Source organism: Molossus molossus, unplaced genomic scaffold, assembly GCF_014108415.1.
Source record: "Molossus molossus isolate mMolMol1 unplaced genomic scaffold, mMolMol1.p scaffold_m16_p_17, whole genome shotgun sequence".
NCBI lineage: Eukaryota > Metazoa > Chordata > Mammalia > Chiroptera > Molossidae > Molossus > Molossus molossus.
The window spans coordinates 55,042,681-55,066,032 of NW_023425352.1; the positions used below are offsets into that span (position 1 = coordinate 55,042,681).

A 23,352-nucleotide genomic window follows, 5' to 3' on the forward strand; every position below is an offset into this window, starting at 1 on the left:
ATCCAGTGAAGTTGAATGGAATACAACTGTAGACTGACAGCCAACCATGATGACCAAATGGTACCATCAGTGTTACCGAGGATTTTGTTTCTGCCTCATTATAATGTGCTTCACGTACTTTGTCAGTACAGTGGAGACATTTAAGTACTCCAGTGACAATTACAACGATAGTTTCAGGACAGAATCTACTGAGAATAGCCTTGAGAAGTACACAATATGAAAAGGGAGTTCCCCTTGAAGACAAGGGATAGAGGCAGATTCAACCTCTTAAAAACAGTAACACACAGACACAGACAACAGTATGGTGACTACCAGAGGGGAAGGGAGGTGGGAGGAGGTAGAAGAGGGTACAGAGGGGATAAATGGTGATGAAAGGAGACTTGACTTGGGGTGGTGAACATACAATATACAGATGTATTATAGAATTATACACTTGAAATCTATAGAAATTTATTAGCCAATGTCACCCCATTAAATTCAATAAAAAAGTAAAACAACAACAAAAAAGATAAGTGAGGCAGGCATGTTTTCCTCTTTGCTGAACTACAGCATGAGGCCTTTAGGCTAACTATGGTTTAAATGGTGTTGGATAAGCTTTATAAAACATGAAGATGGCAAAGGTTTGCTTACATTCTTATTCTACTACTCTAATTTATTTAAAATCTCAAACACTTGTGCTTGCAATAACTTCCTAAAAGCAGTAGTGTTCCTTTATATTACCTTAATAAAGTATTTGTCCCTTTGATACAAATTATTTTTACTGTGCTAATAGCTGAACCAATGGTGCAAAACTGGGATGGTACTTACTGCAGCAAGGTCTCTAAATCAAAACTTGCACTTAACATAGAAATCTTATTTATAAAAAAATACAATACCAAGTACAGTGAGAGTGGAGCATGGGGCAGCAGTGCTCCCTGCCAGGGCCATGTGGAAGTGGCTTTTGCTACAGTGCTTGCTTAATGGCACAAGTGAAAAGCTGAATAAGGCAAACACTTGAAGAGGCAGTTTTTTTTGTAAACTTCTCGGGGTGGAAGGAATTTCCTCTGTTGGGACAGATGCTGATTTGGGATGGCTAAGATCAGGTGGGATATTTGGCTGCACTTGACACATCACATTACAGATTAAGACAGCTGCTGGCTGAGATTAGTTCACTTGTTTTAGGAGAGAGGTTATCACTGTAGCCTTCTGCCTTTACTGTTAACAATGTGCAACCTCCAGCTGGTGTCCCCTTTACGGAGGAAATCACCTCCAAAATCTTTCTAAGTGAAAAGATACAAAATAAGCTATGTTATTAAAAAGTTACCTTAGCTTAAAGCTCCTCAAGAACCCTACATTGATTACTAATCAACTTTGTTAGCGGTGTGTAGCTCCACACAAATGCTTTAACTAGAATAAGTGTTCCCACCCACTTGGTACCTAATAGTAATAAACTATAATGACACTTAGAAAACAAACAGATCTTGAGGAATTTTGGCCTCTTCTCATGTCCTCACTTGGAACTTTCCAGCTTTCGTGACATATTTGACTCCTTTAAATGGCTTATATTTCTCCCCATACATGTCCAAGCGGTTTACTTTTAAGCCTGTGTCAAAAACAATAGGTAAGGAAAGGAATACATTATTATCCTGGTCACACCAACCAATACAATATTTGTTTAACACTGAGCACCACACAGTAAATTGGACAAACACCAGTGTCCCTTACACCATTTGGAAGCAATGTCCCTTCTACCATTTACAAAGTACAGTACTGTGGGGTTAAGATTTTAGTTCAGATTCCCATGTGAGCAAGGAATGTCTTTAAAGGATAATTCTACTTTCTGAATGAATGACCCCTTTGGTGCCTGAATCAGGGTTGGGGTAAAGAAGCTGTGTGAAAAGGGGTGCTCTCCAAAATCACTGTACCTAAGAGGTTGGCCCCATTGCAGTGTGAAAGGCAAACTGGAGTTGTTGCTGTTTCTAGAGCTTACCCTTCTAAGCTCCTTCTAATAGTTGACCTCAGCAAAACTCAATTACCCTTTAAAAAAAAAATAAAGGTGTACACCCCACCCCCCTTTTTCATTGATTTTTTTTTTAAAGAGGGAGGGAGAGAAACAATGATAGATTGCCTCCTACACGCCCCTAACTGGGGATCGAGCCCACAACCCAGGCATGTGCCCTGATCGGGAGATGAACTGGGACCTCTCAGTCCATGGGACAAAGCTCAATAAAGCCATACCGGCTGGGCTCAATTACTCTTAAACACAAATCAAGTTTATCTTTACCTGAAATAGCAAGCTGCTGGATCTTGAACTGTATGTTGAGGCTTGGATTTTCTTCTGGCTTGGGTGCTCCAGATTGTAAATTTACCAGTCCTTTAAGACTTGGGAGCTTTTGTGGAGTAATTTTTCCCACATCCCATGTTAGTACCTTGAAAAGACATGAAAAACAGAAACAATCTGAATCATTTAATAAAGGCAAATGTTCAGAGACAAGGTTCAAAGACGCCATAAACTTTTGTACAGAATGAAGCACAGTGTCTTGGAGACAAGAGACCTGGGATCTTCACTGAGTTCATCACTAATTAGTTTTGTATTTTGAATGGAGAATTAGTAGGGAACCAATGTTAGTTGAACATTTACTTTTGGATATAGCACTGTGCTTAGCATTACCTGTATGTTATAGAAGCCTGTGATGTAGATTTTGTCTTTTTAGAAATGAGGCAATTAAGGCTCAGAGGTCAAATGGCTGTTCAAGGTCACACAGCTAGTTAGTGACAAGGCTTGGATTGAACCTAAGGCTATCTGATTTCAAATGTTTTTCCATTATATCATCTTCACTGTTTCTGTCTGAGCCTCAGTTTATTTTTCTGTAAAATGAGAAGACTGACCTAAATTGGTAATTTAAACTTTTAGCTATGGAATCCTTTGTTCAAAGAAATCCTGACTGTGAAGCTCAGATGAAAAAGTGAAGCTGGGTGAAGGGCCAGGCATCTGAAGCTCCCCTTCACTTCTCAGCCCTTTGTGGTCTTTGGGGAGGTTCTTCAGATCCTCAGGATTGAATTAGATTATTTTTAACAGTCTATAATTTTATATAAAAATATGCCTTTTCATTTACCAGGCAGCTCAATGACTCTGTTGTTGAAAAGAATACTTTTGATCAAACCAGGAAGCTGAGAGAAAAATCATCCTTCACAGTTTCTCTGAAAACTCTCTGCTAGAGGCACATTTATGTAGGGTGAGGAAGTTGCTTTCCTAGCCAACATCCCCTGTGGGAAAGTATAAAACAACACTTTTAAATTTAAAAAAAAAAGAGAGAAAGATCTTAATGATTAATTTCTACAGAAAATTTAGCAATAGATTATATATATTCTTATAGCCACACAATGTTTTTTTTTCATTTTAAAAAGCTTTTATAGCTTTTTTTTGCAACGGGTTTGCCGCCGAACACAGGTGTTGTGAAAACCACCACTAAACCAAACCCAAAATGGGAAAAGAGAAGACTCATATCAACATCGTCAACATTGGACATGTAGATTCCGGCAAGTCTACCACTACTGGCCATCTGATCTACAAATGTGATGGGATCGAACCATCAAAAAATTTGAGAAGGAGGCTGCTGAGATGGGGAAGGGCTCCTTCAAGTATGCCTGGGTCTTGGATAAACTGAAAGCTGAACGTGAGCGAGGTATCACCACTGATATCTCCCTGTGGAAATTCGAGACCAGCAAGTATTATGTGACCATCACTGATGCCCCAGGACACAGAGACTTCATAAAAAACATGATTACAGGCACATCTCAGGCTGACTGTGCTGTCCTGATAGATGCTGCTGGTGTTGGTGAATTTGAAGCAGGCATCTCCAAGAATGGGCGGACCTGTGAGCATGCCCTTCTGGCTTACACACTGGGTGTTAAACAACTGATTGTTGGTGTTAACAAAATGGATTCCACTGAGCCGCCCTACAGCCAGAAGAGATAGGAGGAAATCGTTAAAGAAGTCAGCACCTATATTAAGAAAATTGGCTACAACCCCGACACAGTAGCATTTGTGCCAATTTCTGGTTGGAATGGTGACAATATGCTGAAGCCAAGTGCTAATATGCCTTGGTTCAAGGGATGGAAAGTCGCCCTTGAAGATGCCAATGCCAGTGGAACCACACTGCTTGAAGCTCTGGATTGCATCCTACCACCAGCTCGTCCAACTGACAAGCCCCTGCTTCTGCCCCTCCAGGATGTCTACAAAATTGGTGGCATTGGTACTGTTCTGTGGGCAGAGTGGAGACTGGTGTTCTCAAACCCGGCATGGTGTTCACCTTTGCTCCAGTCAGTGTAACAACTGAAGTAAAAGTCTGTTGAAATGCACCATGAAGCTCTGAGTGAAGCTCTTCCTGGGGACAGTGTGGGCTTCAATGTCAAGAACGTGTCTGTCAAAGATGTTCGTCGTGGCAATGTGGCTGGTGACGACAAAAATGACCCACCAATGGAAGCAGCTGGCTTCACAGCTCAGGTGATTATCCTGAACCATCCAGTGCTGGATATGCACCTGTGCTGGATTGTCACACAGCTCATACTGCTCGTAAATTTGCTGAGCTGAAGGAGAAGATTGACCGTCGTTCTGGGAAGAAGCTGGAAGATGGCCCTAAGTTTCTGAAATCTGGTGATGCTGCCATCGTTGATATGGTTCCCGGCAAGCCCATGTATGTTGAAAGCTTCTCTGACTATCCCCCTCTGGGCCGCTTTGCTGTTCGTGACATGAGACAGACAGTTGCTGTGGGTGTCATCAAAGCAGTGGACAAGAAGGCAGCTGGAGCTGGGAAAGTCACCAAGTCTCCTCAGAAAGCTCAGAAGGCTAAATGAATATTATCCCCAATACCTGCCACCCCAGTCTTAATCAGTGGTGGAAGAATGGTCTCAGAACTGTTTGTCTCAATTGGTCATTTAAGTTTAATAGTAAAAGACTGGTTAATGATTACAATGCACCGTAAAACCTTCAGAAGGAAAGGAGAATGTTTTGTGGATCATTTGTTTTTTTTGTGTGTATGTGGCAGTTTCTAAGTTATTAGTTTTTAAACTCAGCACTTTTTAATGGAAACAACTTGACCAAAAATCTGTCACAGAATTTTGAGACCCATTAAAACAAAGTTTAATGAGAAAAAATAAAAAATTAAAATTAAAATAAAAAGCTTTTATATCTTCTTCATAATTAAAGAATGAATGTCTGGATTATCAATGGATGAGTAAAGGTGTGCACATTGTGAAGGGGGACAGAATTTGTCTCATTTCTGTTCTTCTACTCAGCAGCAGGTGTAGTATTCCCTTCATAGCCAGTGGCAAAAGCACAGCACAGTATGCTCTCTAGGTTTTGTTACAAACTTTAGTTTTCACCAAGACCTTAAAACCTCCCCTCTAGCCCCTGCCTGAAATCACAATATAAAGATCGCAGAAACACGCTCACTCTTGATTTGAGGTGGCTGTACCTTGGTAACTGGATCAAATGTATAGCTGCCTTGTGTTGGTGTCAGGTTCATATTCAGCACAACTTTTGGCATATGAACTGTCACTGTGATTCCTTCAATGGTTTTCCCCATATTCTGCTTTGGTCCAATTGTGATATCAAATCTGCCACAAGAACTGTTCTCCTTAAAGCTGATGCTATGTTTCACATACACTGGTATTGCCACTAGACTAAAAAGATAAAGACACAAAGGCACAAACACACACAGTTATTGGCATGAGATAGCTCAGGAGGTGACCTCAAAACCTCAACCTCAGTCCAGAGTATCCTACCCTACCTTAGGTTCCACTATAAGATCCTATACCCCTAGAAGTGTGGATTTTGCATCTGCACTAGGGATGGGGATGTTGGGGTGGGGTGTGTACCAGCACAGTGTTCTGATACCACTACACTAGGAATTATACAATTTCTGAGGAATAAGTATACAAATCAAGATAGAAATCTGAAGCTTAATTATAGTATAAACAATTGGGACAAATAGCCCTAGTTTAAAGAAATGAATTAAGATCTATAAAAAGATAATTTAAAATTATGCAAACTAAATAAAGTAGTTCTTATATGGTAAGAGGCAAGAAACAATTTGGATCTCTGCTTTTGAGTTCTGTCCTGATGTCACCTAAATCACTTCTGGTGCTTTTAAGGGACAAACCAGCTACTACCCACAACACTAAATTATTCATTTAAACTTCCACGCAGAGAAGAGTGACCTGAAACAGTTAGTTGGGGAATGTCCTGGGAACTATAGGTAGGTCTGTCTCTGTCAGCCATGAAGCCTACAGACCATAGTAAAATTATGGCATGGATTTCATGGTTTTGCCCAAGTTATACACATTCTCATTTACTACTACCCTATACTTAGATTTAAGGTACAGTGATTATTTTAGACACATAGTTCCACCAGTTCTTCTGAAGTCTCCTGGTGAACCATGGCTAAAGGCAGGAATGATGAATTCAAGTATCCAACTGTCAGAATGAAACAGAAAAGTCAGTTCTACCTAGCACATCGATATATGATGGCAGTATCTGGTTGATGCATCAACATACTTTTGTGAGCTGACCCGATATGATATGAGTCGGAAATTTCCATCTGGAGGAATAAATGACAAAACTCTTTCAGATTCCCAACGCTTGAACCGGATGCAGGGGTGGAAGCTGACATCATCTAGAAGCCTTGGGTTCTGCCAAGAAAACAACACAGCTACCATATTCATAGAGCATAATGAACATGGCAACTCTACTCAGATATTATGAGAAATTAATATGCTTCCTAAAGATAAAGCAGTCAGGTAAGAATTTATTATTATGACCATATCATAAGCACAGTTACACAATGCTTTAAGGTTTAAAAATATTTTATATACAATATTTTCCTTGACTTTCAATAACTGTAAAGTAGAAAATGTAAGTAGCATCATTTCTATTTTATAGATGAAAAAACTGAGGTTTAAAGAACTCAAGGTCAGGAGAAGTTAGTGGCAGAGACAGAATTAGAACTCAGTTCTCTTGATTGTTTTTAGTAGTGTGTCATGCCAAGTCTAAAATGATGCAAAAAGGTCAATGCACTTTCATACCAGCAAACAATAATTCAGTAAAATTAACACTTCATATTTGCAGAAGCCAACCATCCATTTAAGCTACTTCCTGCACACCTAGGCAAAGACCTCTCCTCAGCCTTTCCATAAAGGCCATGCTCATCATGTAAAGCTAGTGTCTTGGTAAACTGTGCTTGGAATAGTTCTGAGATAACCTTTTGCAATCTAAGATACAGGGTGTCTCAGTATTTAATCTTTTAATTTAGTACTTCATATGTATTAGGAATGCAAGGAGCTATAGGACAGGAGAACAAAACCTACCATGAAAGAAAGGGAAAGGTCAGGCATTCCGGATAACTTAATGCAAGCATCGATGACCCCTTGAATTTCTGCAAAGACTGTAGATCCTGAAGAAAAAAAGAAGGGTGATAACATCACTGGAATCTGCGTCTTTACTAGGGTTATCACTGTATCTGAAGTAATGGAAATACCTCCTGGATGTCAGACATACTGAAGCTTTGCACATCTATTAACAGGTCAGAGGACAGAGATCCATTACACTCAGCTTCTTTACTGAGTGCCATGGCCCATAACTAACACAGGTTGGAATATGATAATTCTAAATCTCTATTAGCCTCAAACTTGTTAGACTGCTGGATATGAAGTTAAAATATATATATATATTTTTTATCCTCACCCGAGGATATTTTTCCATTTTTTTGTACAGATAGAGTGGGAGGGAGAGAGAGGAAGGGAGAGAGAGAGAGAGAAACATCGACGTGAAGGGACACATCGAGTGGCTGCCACCTGCACGACCAACCAGGGCCGGGGACAAACTGCAACCGAAGTACATGCCCTTAGCGGGAACCGAACCCGGGTCTCTCCGGACCGCAGGCCGACGCTCTAACCGCTGAGCCAAACTGGCCAGGGCTGAAGTTAAAATATTTTTAATAGAATTTTAAAATGAGGCAAGTTTCTCATGAAATGGACTAAGCTACCTGTTAACTTTTAAGAAATAGGACCCATTATTCTGTAATAATACAGTTATTATTCTGTATGAGGGAATTTGATAATGAAAAGGGCACTCAATGATGAAAAGATATTGGCTATAATTCACAATAACTCAGTTTCACACCAACTAGCTGTATTACCTTGAGCAGATTACTTAACCCTTATGAACATCAGTTTCCTTATGTATAACATGTGAGGATTGGACTAGATGTTCAAAATTTTTGTGTGTGATTCTAATAGAGTACTGCTGTTTTGTCTGGAGTCTTTACTAGAAGTGCTGTACAAAAAGTACTAGCAAAAGTGTGGTGTATGGGAGCTGCACAGTAAATGTTAGAATGAATAAAATGACAAGAGGAGAGGTGTATAGGGTAGTAATTGGCTTAATGTAAGACAACATGTAATGTAAGATCTGATTTACAAAGATTTGGCCAATCTCAACTAGTGATTATGAAAATTATATGTACTCACTAGGAAAAATAAACAGATTTTCAAACCATCGGAACACAAATGCCTTTCCACTGAAACTGCACTGCCAAGGGATTTCAATTTTCTCTTCAGCTCATGTCAGCAGAACTGGTTTTTCCCAAATAAGACCACATGCACACAATTACCTGATTTATCTATAATTGCATCTATTTCTTCAACGACATCAAAATAGGCTTCATTATTTGTGTACTTTACCCCTGCCCGGCGCCATGGGATGTTGGACAGCTGCCCAGTGGGGAGTGTGTCCCCAACGTTACTACTGCCTAGAAACCGGAAAAGGAGAAAGCAAAGCTAATGCATAAAATGGCCATCAGAAAAGCTATTAACAGAAAAAAAAAAATAAATGAATGCTTTAGCTGCTTCTTTAATGTTTGGGTTTTTCTTCATTGAAGTTGTGGATGGTTTCCAGAATTGTTGGAGACGTATCTATACCAACATGATCAAATTTCCAGAAGACAGAAATAGGCCATGTGGTCCTCTAGCTGTCAAACCAGGTTAAACTCATTTACTTATCTTTTGCTTCCTGTGTGTTAACAGTAACCTAACCTAATTCCAGTGGCTCAACAACAGAATCTCATCCTGCTGCCACTGATGAAAAAAGAGGCTGGTTGTTTTAAAAACCTTCTGCCGATAAAATGTCTCCACTGAGAATACAGAGTGATAACTAGGTCCTTTGGTATTCAGCTTGGATTCTACACAAGATGCTGCCAAGCAGGCCTCAGTGGAGTAACTACAATGAAGAACATACTCTGGCCTTTTTCCATTTTAAGGTCAGCACCCCCATCTGGTTATAATATGGCTAATTTCCTGGTACAATGACATAGATCTGAAAATCCGTCTGGTTGTCCTAAACATATACCCTTGAGCTTTGAAATAGTTAACATTTTGGTTCATATACATTTCCAATTCAAAAGTAGTACATGCTTAACAACAACTTTCATTGTGACTACATCACCTATAAAGAATGAAATTGCTTTAAAAAAAATCTTATACTACTACTTTTTTTTTATTTTAATTCTTTTTATTTTTACTTTTTTATCCTCACCTGAGGACATTTTTTTTTAATTTTTTGTTCCGATAGAGTGGGAGGGAGAGAGAGGAAGGCAGAGAGAGAAACATGGACGTGAAAGGGACACATCGAGTGGTTGCCACCTGCACAACCCAACCGGGGCCGGGGACAAACTGCAACCAAGGTACGTGCCCTTAGTGGGAACAGAACCTGGGTCTCTGAACTGCAAACCGATGCTCTAACCAGTGAGCAAACCGGCCAGGGCTTATACTACTATTATTTATGTATTTTTATTTTTTCCCCAGTCTCCTCCCATCCAGAGTGTACATTTTAGGAAGGAGCACAGACACTCCATCTTATCTTTCCTTGAATTTCTCCTGATACTCAGCTTTATACAGAGGATGAATAAGAGCTATGGAATGGTTGTTTTATTATAGGCCTCTCTCACCTCATTTTTAAAATCAGTGCACTTGGAGAGGCATTTATACAACAGGGGACAGTATAGTTGGAATGCCATATAACATTTCACAGAAATCTTTCTCTAGAAGTCTTTAATATTTTCAAAATTATGTACCTAATTTCTAGCTCTACTGAAGAATTAAACCAAAACTGGAAGCTTATAATACAAGACCCACAACGTAAGAGATCTCACAATAGATTCATTTCTTGTCTTTCAGTTTTAACACATCTTTTGCATGAATATATGTGCTGCTGAAGCGAACACTTGCATGTATAAAACAAAGACCTAGAGGAGACAGTATATACTCTGTAGTAGAGAGTCTTACATTTTCTATAGTCTAATAATTGTAGGGTAGCAGCAAAATGCCAGTTTTATAATGCTATTTTTATTTTTACCAGCTTTACTGAGTTATAATTGACATATAACATTGTGTTAAGTTTAAGGTACATAATATAGTGATTTATGTACATATTGCAAAATGATTACTATAATAAGTTTAGTTAACATCCATCATATTGGCTTTTTTTAGGATTAACTGGGATTATGTATTCAGTCTTATTATTTAGTGTTAAATAACAATAATAATGTTATTGTGCTTTTGTAGAAAAATCTATAATAAAAGAGTAATAACCAAAAAGTTCTTTATCATTTAAGACCCAGCCTCTTTCCATGGGAAAAAAAATACATCCATTTAAAAATCATCACTAACTTTAATTCTGGCCAATTTGGACTATCTTAAGAATCTGCCAGCCTGGTGTGGCTCAGTGGCTGAGCATCAACCCATGCACCAAGAGTTGCCAGTCCAATTCCCAGTCAGGGCACATGCCTAGGTTGTGGGCTGAATTCCTGGCGGGGGCCATGGAGGAGGTGGCCAATCGATGTTCTCTCATTGATGTTTCTATCACTCTCCCTCTCCCTTCCATTCTCTCTAAAATAAATAATGGAAAGAAAAAAAACACACACAAGAATCTGCCAGATCATAAGAAATGGTGTTGAGTTGTTTATAAAGTTTTACTTGCTAGCCCTGGCCGGTTTGGCTTAGCGGTTAGAGTGTCAGCCCGTGGACCAGGGAGTCCCGGGTTCAGTTCCCGCTAGAAGCACATACCTCTGTTGCATTTTGTCCCCAGCCCCGGTTGGGGTTGTGTGGGTGGTAACCAGAGAGAGACACCACTTGATGTGTCTCTCGCATCGATGTTTCTCTCTCTCTCTCTTCCTCCCTCTCTCCCTCCTGCTCTATCTGAAGATAAATGCAAAAATGTCCTTGGGTGAGGATAAAAAAAAAAGTTTTAGTTGCTCAATTCCTAATAAAGTATGTTTTCACCTTACCTGTAATAGAGTTGACAACAGAACGAAGAATTGTTGGTGGTTTAATCAGTTCTTTCAAAATGTTAGATTCAGTAGCCAGTGGAAATCCATTGTCTAACATTTCCTCCAAGAGCTCGTATACTATGACCACATTATCCTTAATTGCAGCCTCTGAACACTCACCAAAGTAGTCCTAATAAAATGTACATAATATTAATGCACAATGGAAGTAATGAAGAAAGGCTTGCTAAATACTTTTTGTTCTTAAGAATAAACTTTCAGTTGCATAATTCAGTGAATGTGAAACACAGGGAAAAAAAACCCTCAATAGTTCTATGTAATATTTTCTTAAATTTTTAGATTGAATTGAATTCCTATTACATATTAAGCCAGAAAGTACATTGAAACATTAAACCAGAATGTGAACTATAAACTTCCTCTGTCCTGATTAGGTACCCCAAAACACACAGATTAGTTTTAAAGTATTTGGCATATTCAGCAAAATAAGAGAAAATAATAAAATGTGAATATTAGATTTCATGACCAATGAAAATCTTGGGACCATTCAGAGAATTGTGTGTGGAAAGCACTATTGTTTCCTGATGACATAATTTGTAATACATATAAAAATTAAGGCTTCCATGCCCATGAGATTATTCTGTTCTCCTAGAAAAGTGAATGGAGCAGCCATGTGCGCTACTGTACACCCTACACAAAAGGGTTTATGAACATATGCTTAGTTGAAAAGAAAAGAGACAGACAGACAACACATCAAAAGCTGGGTAATTAATTTAAGTTCAAAAGATCTGAAGAATAACCAACCTGAAAAGTGTCAGCAACTCGATGTAGGAACTCAATTACAAAGAGAGGTGGCACTTCAGTCTGTATGACAGACACAAAGAAGAGCTTATCTCTGTAGATACTGATGAGGTAGTGGTGAGGTGTTGAAATGACAGGTGGTACATTTTCAACATCAGCAGCTTTCTCTTGAGCTTCAAAGAAATAATCACAGACAGATTGGCTCACAACACTCTTCCAGTGCTTCTCTAGAAATATGTCACCGGAACAGTTTATGAGAAATAGACTGTGGATCATTTTCTGGGGGGGGAAAAAGTTTAAATTTAGTATACATCAAAGGTGTCCTTGTAGTATCCTGACCCCAAAACCAGAAAAGGCAATATAAGAAACTACAGACCATTATCATTTAAGAATATAGAAGCAAACAAAATACTAGCAACTTTCCAGCAACATATTAAAAAAGATTATATACCTTGACCAAGTGGGATTTATTCCAAAAATGCACAGTTGGTTCAACATATGAAAATCAATTAACATAATACACAGTATTCATAAAAGACAACAACATAATAATTTCCAAATGTACAGAAAATCATTTGGCAAAATCAAACACCGGTTTTTGATAAAAACACATAAACCAAAATAGAAAGGAACTTCCTCAACCTGACAAAAAAGCTTCTATAAAAACTCCATAGCTAACATTATATTTGGTGGTTAAAGACCAAAAGCTTTCCCCTTAATATCAAGAACAAACAATGATGTTCACTCTTACCACCTCTAATCAACATTGTACTAGAGGTTCTAGCCAGGGCAATTAGGCAAGAAAATAAACACAAAAGGCTTCCAAATTGGAAAGGAAGAAGTAAAACACTCTCTCTCTCTCTCTCTCTCTCTCTCTCACAATATTAGAGATAATGAGTTCAGCAAGGTTACAGGATACAAGATTAATATAAAAAATCAATTGTGCTGCTACATGTTAGCAACGAATAATGTAAAAATAAAACTGAGAAAATTCTATTTACAAGAGCATTAAGATCAAAACAGGATTAAATTTAATAAAAAGTGTAAGACTGTACAGTGAATATTATAAAACATTGTTGAAAAAAATTAAAAAGACCCAAAACATGGGAAGACATTTCATGTTCTCAGACTGTAACATTTAATATTGTTAAGATGGCAATACTCCCTAAATTGATCTACAGATTCAATGCAATCCTTATTAAAATACCTGTTGCCTTTTTGTGGAAACCAACAGGCTGATCCTAAAATTCATAAGGAAATGAAAGAGACAAAGAAGACTCAAAACAACCTTGAAAAACAAATTTGGAGAATTCATACTTTCTGATTTCAAAACTTACTGCAAAGGTACTGTGTGGTGCCACGGATGGTTTGCTCAATGGTTAGAGCATGGGCCTGAGGTACAGAGAGATCTGGGTTTGGTTCCCGTTAAGGGCACGTACCTCAATTGCAGTTTGTCCCCAGCCCTGGTTGGGTCGTGCGGGTGGCAGCCACTCGATGTGTCCCTTTCACGTCGATGTCTCTCTCTCTCTCTCTCTCTCTCTCTCTCTCCCTCCCTCCCTCCCTCCCACTCTATCTGAACAAAAAATGGAAAAATGTCCTCGAGTGAGGATTAAAAGAAAAAAAAGGTACTGTGTGGTACTGGCACTGGGTCAGACAATAGATCAGTGGAATATAATTGAGGGTTTTGAAATTAACCCTTGTATATAGGTGAATTGCTTTTTGACAGCACTGCCAAATCACAACACATTTCATACCTACTAGGCTAGATATAATCAAGAGACAGACAATAACAAGTGTTGACAAGAATGTAGAGAAACTGGAACCCACTTATATTGCTGGTAGGAATTGCTGGTACTAAACAGTGTAGATGCTGTGGAAAACAGTTTGAGTTCTTCAAAAAGTTAAAGATAGAATTACCAAATGTCTTAACAATTCTATTCCTAAGTATATATCTGGAACTGGAAACTGTGTGGACATATGTTTCTAGCAGCATTATTCATAATGGCCAAAAAGTGGAAACAACTTAAATGTTTATCAACTGATTGATAAATAATAAACAATAGAATATTATTCAGCCATTATAAGAAATGAAGTACTGATATGTGCTACAACATGGATGAACCTTGAAAACATTATTTTTAGGGAAAGGAGTCAGACACAAAAGGTCACATACTATATACTTTCATTTATATGAAATGTCCAGAATAGGCAAATCCATAGTGATAGAAAGTAAATTAGTGCCTACCAGAGGCTAGGCGGAGGGGGGAGGAATAAGGAGTTACTGGTTATGGGTTTGGCATTTCTTTTCTGAGGTAATAAAAACCTGCTGGAAATAGAGATGATGGTTACACTACTTTGTGAATATATGAAAAGCTACGAAATTATATACTTTAAAATGGCGAGCCTTAGAGTACGTGAATTGTATCTCAATTAAAATAAAGTATTCTTGCCCTTGTGGTTTTGCTCAGCGGTTAGAGCATCAACCTGAGGACCAAGGGTTGCAGGTTCGATTCCCAGTCAAGGACACATACCTGGGTTGCAGGTTTGGTCCCCTGCCCCGATCAGGGTTGTGTAGGAGGCAACCAATCAATGTATCTCACCATACTGATGTTTCTTTCTCTCTTTCTCTCTTCCTCCACTCTAACTAAAAAATTACTGGAAAAATATCCTCGGTTGAGGATTAACAACAACAACAAAAGTATTCTTAATACCTTGTAACACACAAATCCACTTCCCAAGTGGATTAAACAGAAATGTGTACAAATGTGTACCAAAAACCATATATTTGTAATACTGGAAACCTGCAACAACTCAAATGTTTATTAATAGTACAAAGGAAAAATAAAATGTAGTGTATTATAAAATGAAATATTATATAGCTATGAAAATACTATTGATACATGAAACAAATATGGATAAACCTTATAATATTGAATGACAGACACAAAAGAATACACACAGTATGATATTATTTATATGAAGTTCTACAACAGGTAAAACTGTTTGAAAAATCAAATGGTTTATTTTATGGAGCAAAGTGGGGGTAATAACAGAGAAGGGCATTTATTTCTTGATCTAGATGATGGTTACAAGTTGTGTTCATTTTGTGATAATTCATTGGATTTTATGTTGTGAGTTGTATACTTTTCTAATGGTTAGTTACACTTCAAATGAAAAAGTTATTGTCTTTTCAATATGGAGGACACTGAGAAAAAGTTTAATTACCTTAACGTTTTCCTTTCTTTTATATGGATAACATCAATATCAGGTGTTTAGTATAGTGGTCCATTCATTTAAAATTATAGTACTGGCCCTGGCCACTTTGGCTCAGTGGTTGGAGCATCGGTCTGTGGACCAGAGAGTCCCAGGTTCAGTTCCCGTTAGGGGCACATACAAAAATAAATAAATAAATAAATAAATAAAAAAAATAAAATAAAATTATAGTACTGTATGATAAATGTAGCCTAAGGAAAAAGAATTTAAAATCTATGACTACAGTTTCTATGCATGAATATAAATTTCAAAGAGGAAAGGAAGACTTTCCATAAATGGATTCATTCAATTCTGTTGACACAGAAAACAATCACATCAACCTGACTACTTCTTTTCAGAAGAAGTCATTTATTTTATGAAAGCAGCTGACATTTAAAGACTATCTGATGATCATTTCCTTCCTATTTGGCCTATGCTCAATAGTTACAAGTAAATAATACTAATTATTAAGATGTGTTTTAGTAATTACTGTTTTAATAAAGTCATGAATGCTGTAAATAGTTTAGGGTTCCTGTTTATTAGAAACAATAAAATGTTTCTTTGTTCAAAGCCATCTCTGTTTAGTTAAGCAATCAACTTGAGTTGACAGCAATAAAACCTGATACCTCAGACTTTGGATCTACTAAATTTTTCCAGAGTAATATCTGAAATCTGTTAAATTTTTCTACTTCATCTAGTCAAATGCTTTGTTTACTAGGTTAGCTTTGCATCAGCCTTTTATTTCTATTTGGGTGTTAAAATATTGCCATTGTAATACATAATATATATCTAGCTACATAGAACCTACTGACTTTAACTGACTTTATAACCTCTGCTGATACACTTTTTTTTTCCTAAGTGAAACAGGATATCCAGCAATAAGATCTGCAACTAAATTTGTATTATGATACTTTTTCTTAAAATAAAATATTTATCTGAAATACAATGTGGTTTAAAGCAGAACACTGTAATAAACTCAGAGACTCAGATTTGAGCCTTTCAGGTTAGCCAGCTATTGAATATGTCATTATTTGAAAAAAATAATTTCAGCTCCATTCAAAGGGTCAAGGATAAATGAATTAATAATATCTAAAATATATTGACTACTTACGGTGGGCCAGACACTATGCTAGACACTTTCCCTACATTAACACATTTAATCAACACATGTCAATGCTACAAATATTGCTCTTATCCCCATTTTACAGATATGACAATAAAGTGTCAAAAATGTTAAGACAATTATCTAACATCATATCTTAAATATCAGAGATAAGAGTCAAACCCAGATCCAGTTGAATCCTGAACTCCTGTTCATACCTGCCTCTCAGAGAGTAGTTATTAGAAACATAAAGCAGTACTCTTCAATAGTATTTCCTGCAATAATGGATATGCCCTATATCTGTGCTGTCCAATACAGTAGACACTAATCACATGTGGCTCCTGAACATCTGAAATGTAGCTAGTGTAACTGATATTCTAAAGTTTTAATTTTAATTTAAATTGAAATTATATGTAGTCAGTGGTTACCATATTGGATTGGGCAGTTCAAACTTATAATTAAGAGAAAGAGTTGAAGGGTATGCTTCTAGTTTAGTTAGAAGCCAAAATGTGTTCTAAATTATTTAGAGCAGAAATTATGTTCAAAGGAGCTGACATATGTTCTCTTCTTCAACCATTCAGCTTATAGAAAGAATAGTTCACACGTATCTGTGGTACTACTCCACTGCCACAATACACCCTAAAAGAGCTGCTTGTACTTGAAGCAAGTGACTTCATAGTTTCTTTATTTTTAGGGGCCAGATTCTTACTCATCTTTTTAAGCTGGTGAAAAATTCTTTCCAGGAAAAGTTTCCACCAAAGTTGTTTTCATTGGCAGTAGTTCAGGTCTCAGAAGAATACAGTAAGTTAAACTGGCCATCTGGATTTATTGTTATTATCCTTAGTGCTGAGATGAAAGTATAACACTTACAGCTTTCATCAGTGCTTAGCTTTAAAACCCATCTTAACCTTCTATTATAGGAAAAGAGAACTTATTTCTTCAATCCATATTATGACCAAGAACCCAATGCATATACCAATTAAATAAATACCACATGTAGCCTGTTTCTTTAGCTACTTAATCTTTTAGTAGCTACAGTTAATTCTTTTATTATTTTAATAAATTTCCCGGGAAAGTTATACAGTCATCACCATAAACTATCTTTTTGTTCTGAGTGACTCTGAGTCAGAAAACAGAATTCTCCCAGTTATTTTATTTTATTTTTCTTTCTTTCTTTCTTATTTTTATCCTCACCCGAGGACTTTTTTGATATTTTGTTCAGATAGAGTGGGAGGGAGAGACAGAGAAACATCGACGTGAAAGGGACACATCGAGTGGTTGCCACCCACACGACCCAACCAGGGCCGGGGACAAACTGCAACCGAAGTACGTGCCCTTAGCGGGAACCAAACCCGAGTCTCTCCAGACCGAAGGCCAATGCTCTAACCGCTGAGTGAAACCAGTCAGGGCCTCCCAGTTATTTTAAAGCCACTTGAGAAACTGTCTTCAGAGGCAGTTCCATCAGAGCTTATACTGCAGCTTAAATAATTCATAAATCCCCTTTACCAAATGTTGAACACACTCATCCTGATGATTCATAATCAATACAATTACAACAGTCAAAAGATCCTTGGAAACCCTGGCCGGTTTGGCTCAGCGGTTAGAGCGTCAGCCTGCGGTCCAGAGATACCTGGGTTCGGTTCCTGCTAAGGGCACATACCTCTGTTGCAGTGTGTCCCCGGCCCTGGTTGGTTGTGCAGGTGGCAGCCACTCAATGTGTCCCTTTCACGTCAATGTTTCTCTCTCTCTCTCTTTCTCTCTCTCCCTCCCATTCTATCTGAACAAAATATGGAAAAATGTCCTTGGGTGAGGATATAAAAAAAAAAAAATCCTTGGAAGATAAAAAAGAAAATGTATTCCTTCTATAACAGAAAACATGGAAGGTGAGAGGGGCATATCCAAAATGAGAGAATGAGACCAGAAAAGAATCTGGCTCATCTGATTCTCCGTCAATACTTTGATCATTTATTAATTCAATAAGTTTTGAATGTTTTCTGTATTAAACAGTGGGGAGACAGGGGTGAACAAAATATAGTCCCTGAACTCAGTGTTTACAGTTCAACAAAGGCAAAAAAAAAAAAATTAATACAGTAAGATGTAATTCCTATTATGATAGGGTAAATACAGTGTTCCATAGAACTTTGCAGGGCTTTGAGGTGAGAGATCATAAGACAAATTCAGTACAGCCCTGGCCAGTTTGGCTCAGTAGTAGAGCGTGGGCCCGCAGATCAGTCATGGGTTTGAGTCCGGCCATGGGCAAGTACCTTGGTTGTGGTTTGTCCCCAGCCCTGGTTGGGGCCGTGTGGGAGGCAACCAGTCGATGTGTCCCTCTCACATTGATGTTTTTCTCTCCCTTTCTCTCCCTCCCACTCTATCTGAAGATAAATGGAAAGGTATCCTCGGGTGAGGATTTAAAAAAGAAAGAAAAAAGAAATCTAGTACAAAATTTAGCAACTTTAAAAGGTGGAAGGAAATGGTGATATGAGATGGAGGAGATTGCTTCACTTTATTATTATTATTTTTTTTATCCTCACCCGAGGACATTTTTCCATTTTTTGTTCAGGTAGAGTGGGAGGGAGAGAGAGAAACAGAGAGAGAGAGAGAAACATCGATGTGAAAGGAACACATCGAGTAGCTGCCACCCGCAGAACCGACCAGGGCCGGGGACAAACTGCAGCCGAGGTACGCGCCCTTAGCGGGAACCGAACCCGGGTCTCTCAGGACTGCAGGCTGATGCTCTAACCGCTGAGCCAAAGCGGCCAGGGCGATTGCTTCACTTTATACTCAGGGCAATATAAAATCATTTTTTTATTGAGGATTCATGCAATCCCATTTACAGTTTTAGGGAAGATTGCACTGTGGCAACTGCATAATAGGGAAACTGGATATTGTGACATGACTTGAGATGAGTTATGGTGGTGGCCTGAACTAGAATGTTGAGAATAGGAATGGAGTAAAATGAAAATATAAGAGAAACGTTTTAGTTTGAACAAAGATTGGGGAGGGGGGCAGAGGGGTAAGGGAGGGTAAATGAGGTATATAACCCTACTTCTGTATAATATGACCCAATTCTGGCTATGTTTGACCCAAAGGGATGTATTCAAAAGACTACTGTATATATAGGTCTGGTGCTTTAGAGAGAAGCTAAGTTGGAGATAGATTTGTGAGTAATCATTTTCTGTTTATGAGTATTGTAATTATAAGAATAAAACTACAAAGGAAGAGCGTGAATAGAAGAGAGTCTGTGGAAGGAACTCCAACATTTGAGTAGCAGCTGAGTCAAAGAAGTGTGCCTAAAAAAGAAGATTTGGACACACTCCCTCCTGGGAACAAGCCTGTACTTTTCCCTTCCCCTTCTTTTTTTAAAATCCTCACCCAAGGATATTTTTCAATTATCTTCAGATAGAGTGGGAGGAAAAGAAAGAGAGAGAGAGAAACATCAATGTGAGAGAGCCACATGGATTGGTTGCCTCCCACACCACCCAGACCAGGGCCAGGGACTGACTCGCAACCGCAACTGAGGTAGTGCCCCTGACCGAAATCAAACCCTCAAATCTTTGGTCCCTGGGCCGATGCTCTAACTGCTAAGCCAAACTGGCCAGGCCTCCCTTTTCCTTTTTCTTCCCCGACAGGCATTCATCTCCTAAACCCTAAGGGTCTGCAAGAGACTTTCAACCAGAGGTGCAATGGGCAACAGCACCTCATCCAGGGTTAAACCTCTGAACCTGTCTCCAGGGCCTCCTTTTATCTGACTTTCCAGTGAGCTGACAGCAGCCTTGTCTTGGCTCACTTCTTTCCCATAATTTTTCTAGAGAGCCACAGCACTCCCCACCCCCACCGTCTCTCTCTTGTTGCTTCTTCTATCCTAAGCCCCTCCTTGTTTCACTGTACCCAACTTTAATAAATATACTCTCAAAAAAAAAGAAAGAAAATTTGGCTGAAGAAGAATAAAAGAAAGCAGGGAGGGTAATGGCTTCTGGTAACTAGAGTGTGTTAGCATGTTTCTAGAATGGAGTATTAAACATTTTAAATGGCACAAAGAATTCAAGCTACAAGAACTGAAAATGTGTTGATTTAACTTTCTTTTCATTATTATCTGCCAAAAGGGACTTTCAGACTCCCCTTCTATCATACCCCTCCCCTAGAAAATTTCAATACCATAGAATATATATATATATATATATATAAAATTTATTTATTTATTTAATTAATTTTTTTATCCTCACCCGAGGAGATTTTTCCATTTTTTGTTCAGATAGAGTGGGAGGGAGAGAGAAGAGAGAGAGAGAAACATTGTCGTGAAAGGGACACATCGAGTGGCTGCCACCCACACGACCAACCAAGGCCAGGGACAAACTGCAACCAAGGTACGAACCCGGGTCTCTCTGGACCACAGGCTGACGCTCCACCCGCTTAGCCAAACTGGCCAGGGCATATGTATATTTCTTTATGTACTATAAATATATCTGTGCTTTTTACATAAGAGTATGATTTCTTTTTCTTTGCCTTACAAGAGACAATTTTTGTCCTTACTGAGAACATATGATTTAACACATGGAGTACATTGATGATCTTAGTAAAAGCAGTTTCAGTCCTAGTTTAGTGGAATGCTAGAAACTAGATATAGTGTAGTGGGCTGAGAAATGAGAAATAAATAGCAAGAAGAGAGAAAAACAGAGATAGGGAGAGTAAATGATACATTCAAGAACTCTAGTTATGAAAAGACAGAAAAATAAATGGGTGCAGTTCATAATGTTAAGAAAGAATATTTTTATTTATTTTTCTTTTTTGTTGTTGTTAATCCTCCCCCCATTTTTTTTTTTTTTTCATTGATTTTTAGAGAGAGAGGGAAGGGAGGGAAGGAAAAGAGAGAAACATCGATGGGAGGGAGTCACATCTATTGGTGGTCTCCTGCATGTGCCCTAGTTGGGGCACAGAATCGAACTTGGAACCCAAGTATGTGCCCTTGACTGGGAATTAAGCCTGCGACTCTTCGGTGTGCCACCCAATGCTCTAACTACTGAGCACACCAACCAGGACAGAAAATATCTTTAAATGCTAAAGAAAAGGTATGAGCAGAAGAGGAAAGGCTGATGATGTAGGAGAGGATGGTATTGGTCAACTAAGTGAAAAGATTTGTTTTCCATAAGGACAAGGGAATCTTTTTTCCTCTATGAACAAAAGAGAAGAAGGTTTATATATTTGGTTGCAGGAAGATGATCGTTTTTATTTTCTTTGTGTAATAGGAAGGAAAGTAATTTGTAGTTGGAGAAAGAATTCCTCTTCTTTACAAATATCATTTGCTACCCATGAATTGAGATACTACTGAGCAACTTAAAAGTATCTAGTTTACAAGGAACTCTAATAGTATGTTGAATGTTTAGAAACACTGTAAAAATCCTAAGAGTCAATATGAAAAGCGAATCTTATTGCAAAGAGAGATTTCCTACTAAAGATATGTAAGTTTTAGGTAATTCTTCATTCACTTTATTTCTCCATTTTTCCTATGGTTTCAAGTGAAAGTGTCCTGCTTTCTTTCCAGAACCAATCCTTCCACTTGTAATTTTTAATCTTTAATGTTATTAACTGGTTACTTGATTTCTGCACCAAACATAATGTGTCTGGTATTCCTAAAAACAAACAAACCTCAATTTTTTTAGGAATCTTGCCACCCTCTATAATCATTGGCTTCGTGCTCCACGTGAAGAACGATAAGTCTACACTGTCAGTCTCTCCTTTCAGAAATGGCCTCTATGAAAGCAGCGCTCTCAAACGGCCCAATACCTTCCTAAACATCAAATCCAACAACCTATCCTTAACCTCCAATTTGCTCCTTTGACCCTTGCAGCATTATATGTCACTAATAACATTCTTCAAAACAAAACAAATCCTTCTTACCATGCTATATGAAACTTCACCTGTTTTGGTTCTCATCTTGAAAGTTTCCTTCCGGCTTACTTCCCATGCTTTTTTCTTTTTATCTTTCTACCATCTCCACCTAAACCACTGTTTCAAACTCGATATATCCCAAGTTCCACAAAATTCCTCCACGTCATGTGAGGGCTCTTAATTTTATAGTGACGCCACCTTCTTAGTTATGTACGCTATAAACGTCAGTTTCGGGTTCAATTCGAATCTACCGAGTCTAACCAGCCACATTGCTCATCACTTCTCCATACTCATCGCCACCTCCTCAGTTTAGGTTCCCATTACGTCTCTTCTGAACTGCAACACCCTCCTCACTGTATTCCCCACGCCAGGCTCATCGAGGCGCCACCCTCTAAAATAACAGGACGTGCGCTCAGGTCAGTCAGGGGTTTTGTAAAGCAGAAGCCTGGGGCTGAGGTCCAAGTCGTCGGTACTTCAGCCCAGTGTGGGTGACAAGACCTTTTTCCCGCGCCAGAGAACGGAGAGGGACCCCAATGAGCTTGAACTCTCGGGCCAGGGGCCTGAGAACACAGGGCTGCAGGTGCACCGCTCCCTTCCGGCCCCGCTGGCAAGAAAGCCCGGAAGGCCCGAGAGTGGCGCGGTCCCGGCCCATAGCACGGGAAATGCTTCTGCAGCAGCCCGGGACATTCAGCCTGCTCCCCGGTTTTCGAGCTGTACCCTCACCGTCGGCTCCCCGCCCCTCACACTCACCCCGACACCTGGGCCTGTCAGTGATTCGGCGCCGGGTCCTCTCCGGACCTAGACTAAAGCAGCTGAGAAGGCAGTGAGGACCCCGCAGTTGGAGTGCCCCGTAGGTTGCCTGACTAACAGCTTCAAAGAGACCAACTAGGTCTACAGATTTAGAAGGATTAAATAAATGGTGAATGAGAAGAAATGCATCTCTTGACCTTTAGGATCCAAATCTTTTAGATCATTGAGAATTTAGACGAATAA

At 38.8% G+C, this 23,352-nt stretch overlaps 2 protein-coding genes and 1 pseudogene across 5 annotated transcripts in view; 2 read left to right on the top strand and 1 right to left on the bottom strand.

Annotated features, from left to right (window-relative positions):
- Positions 1 to 438: 438 nt before the first annotated feature.
- Positions 439 to 23,192, bottom strand: AP3M1 (adaptor related protein complex 3 subunit mu 1). Of its 4 annotated transcripts, none has more exons than XM_036265162.1 (9): positions 23,110 to 23,192; positions 12,120 to 12,395; positions 11,481 to 11,490; positions 8,649 to 8,786; positions 7,348 to 7,433; positions 6,539 to 6,672; positions 5,457 to 5,664; positions 2,264 to 2,408; positions 439 to 1,582 (listed from the first exon to the last, which is right to left on the bottom strand). In XM_036265162.1, exons 2-9 carry the CDS (start codon positions 12,390 to 12,392, stop codon positions 1,482 to 1,484), a joined length of 1,095 nt encoding a protein of 364 aa, XP_036121055.1. In that variant the 5' UTR covers positions 12,393 to 12,395; positions 23,110 to 23,192; the 3' UTR covers positions 439 to 1,481. The 4 variants fall into 4 exon arrangements, with proteins under 4 accessions (XP_036121055.1, XP_036121052.1, XP_036121053.1 ...); XM_036265159.1 differs by having other exon boundaries at positions 11,319 to 11,490; positions 23,110 to 23,187; XM_036265160.1 differs by lacking the exon at positions 23,110 to 23,192 and adding an exon at positions 15,342 to 15,490 and having other exon boundaries at positions 11,319 to 11,490.
- On the top strand, positions 3,450 to 4,851 carry LOC118632250 (annotated as a pseudogene).
- ADK (adenosine kinase) overlaps positions 9,098 to 23,352 on the top strand; it is a 630,959-nt gene continuing 616,704 nt past the window's right edge. Inside the window, exon 1 of the mRNA XM_036265166.1 lies at positions 9,098 to 9,293. Within this exon, the coding sequence (XP_036121059.1) occupies positions 9,259 to 9,293 (35 nt within the window). The 5' untranslated portion in view covers positions 9,098 to 9,258. The remainder of the gene's footprint in view (positions 9,294 to 23,352) is intronic.

What these genes read in the sequence shown, in the direction of transcription:
- AP3M1 (XM_036265159.1), bottom strand. Translation starts at nt 12,392, where the DNA reads ATGATCCACAGTCTATTTCTCATAAACTGTTCCGGTGACATATTTCTA. An exon ending in GAGTTGCTGACACTTTTCAG is followed by an intron (nt 11,491 to 12,119) that starts GTTGGTTATTCT and finishes ACATTTTATTAG; the next exon opens with GACTACTTTGGTGAGTGTTC. An exon ending in CCAGCAGCTTGCTATTTCAG is followed by an intron (nt 1,583 to 2,263) that starts GTAAAGATAAAC and finishes TTTTTGACACAG; the next exon opens with GCTTAAAAGTAAACCGCTTG.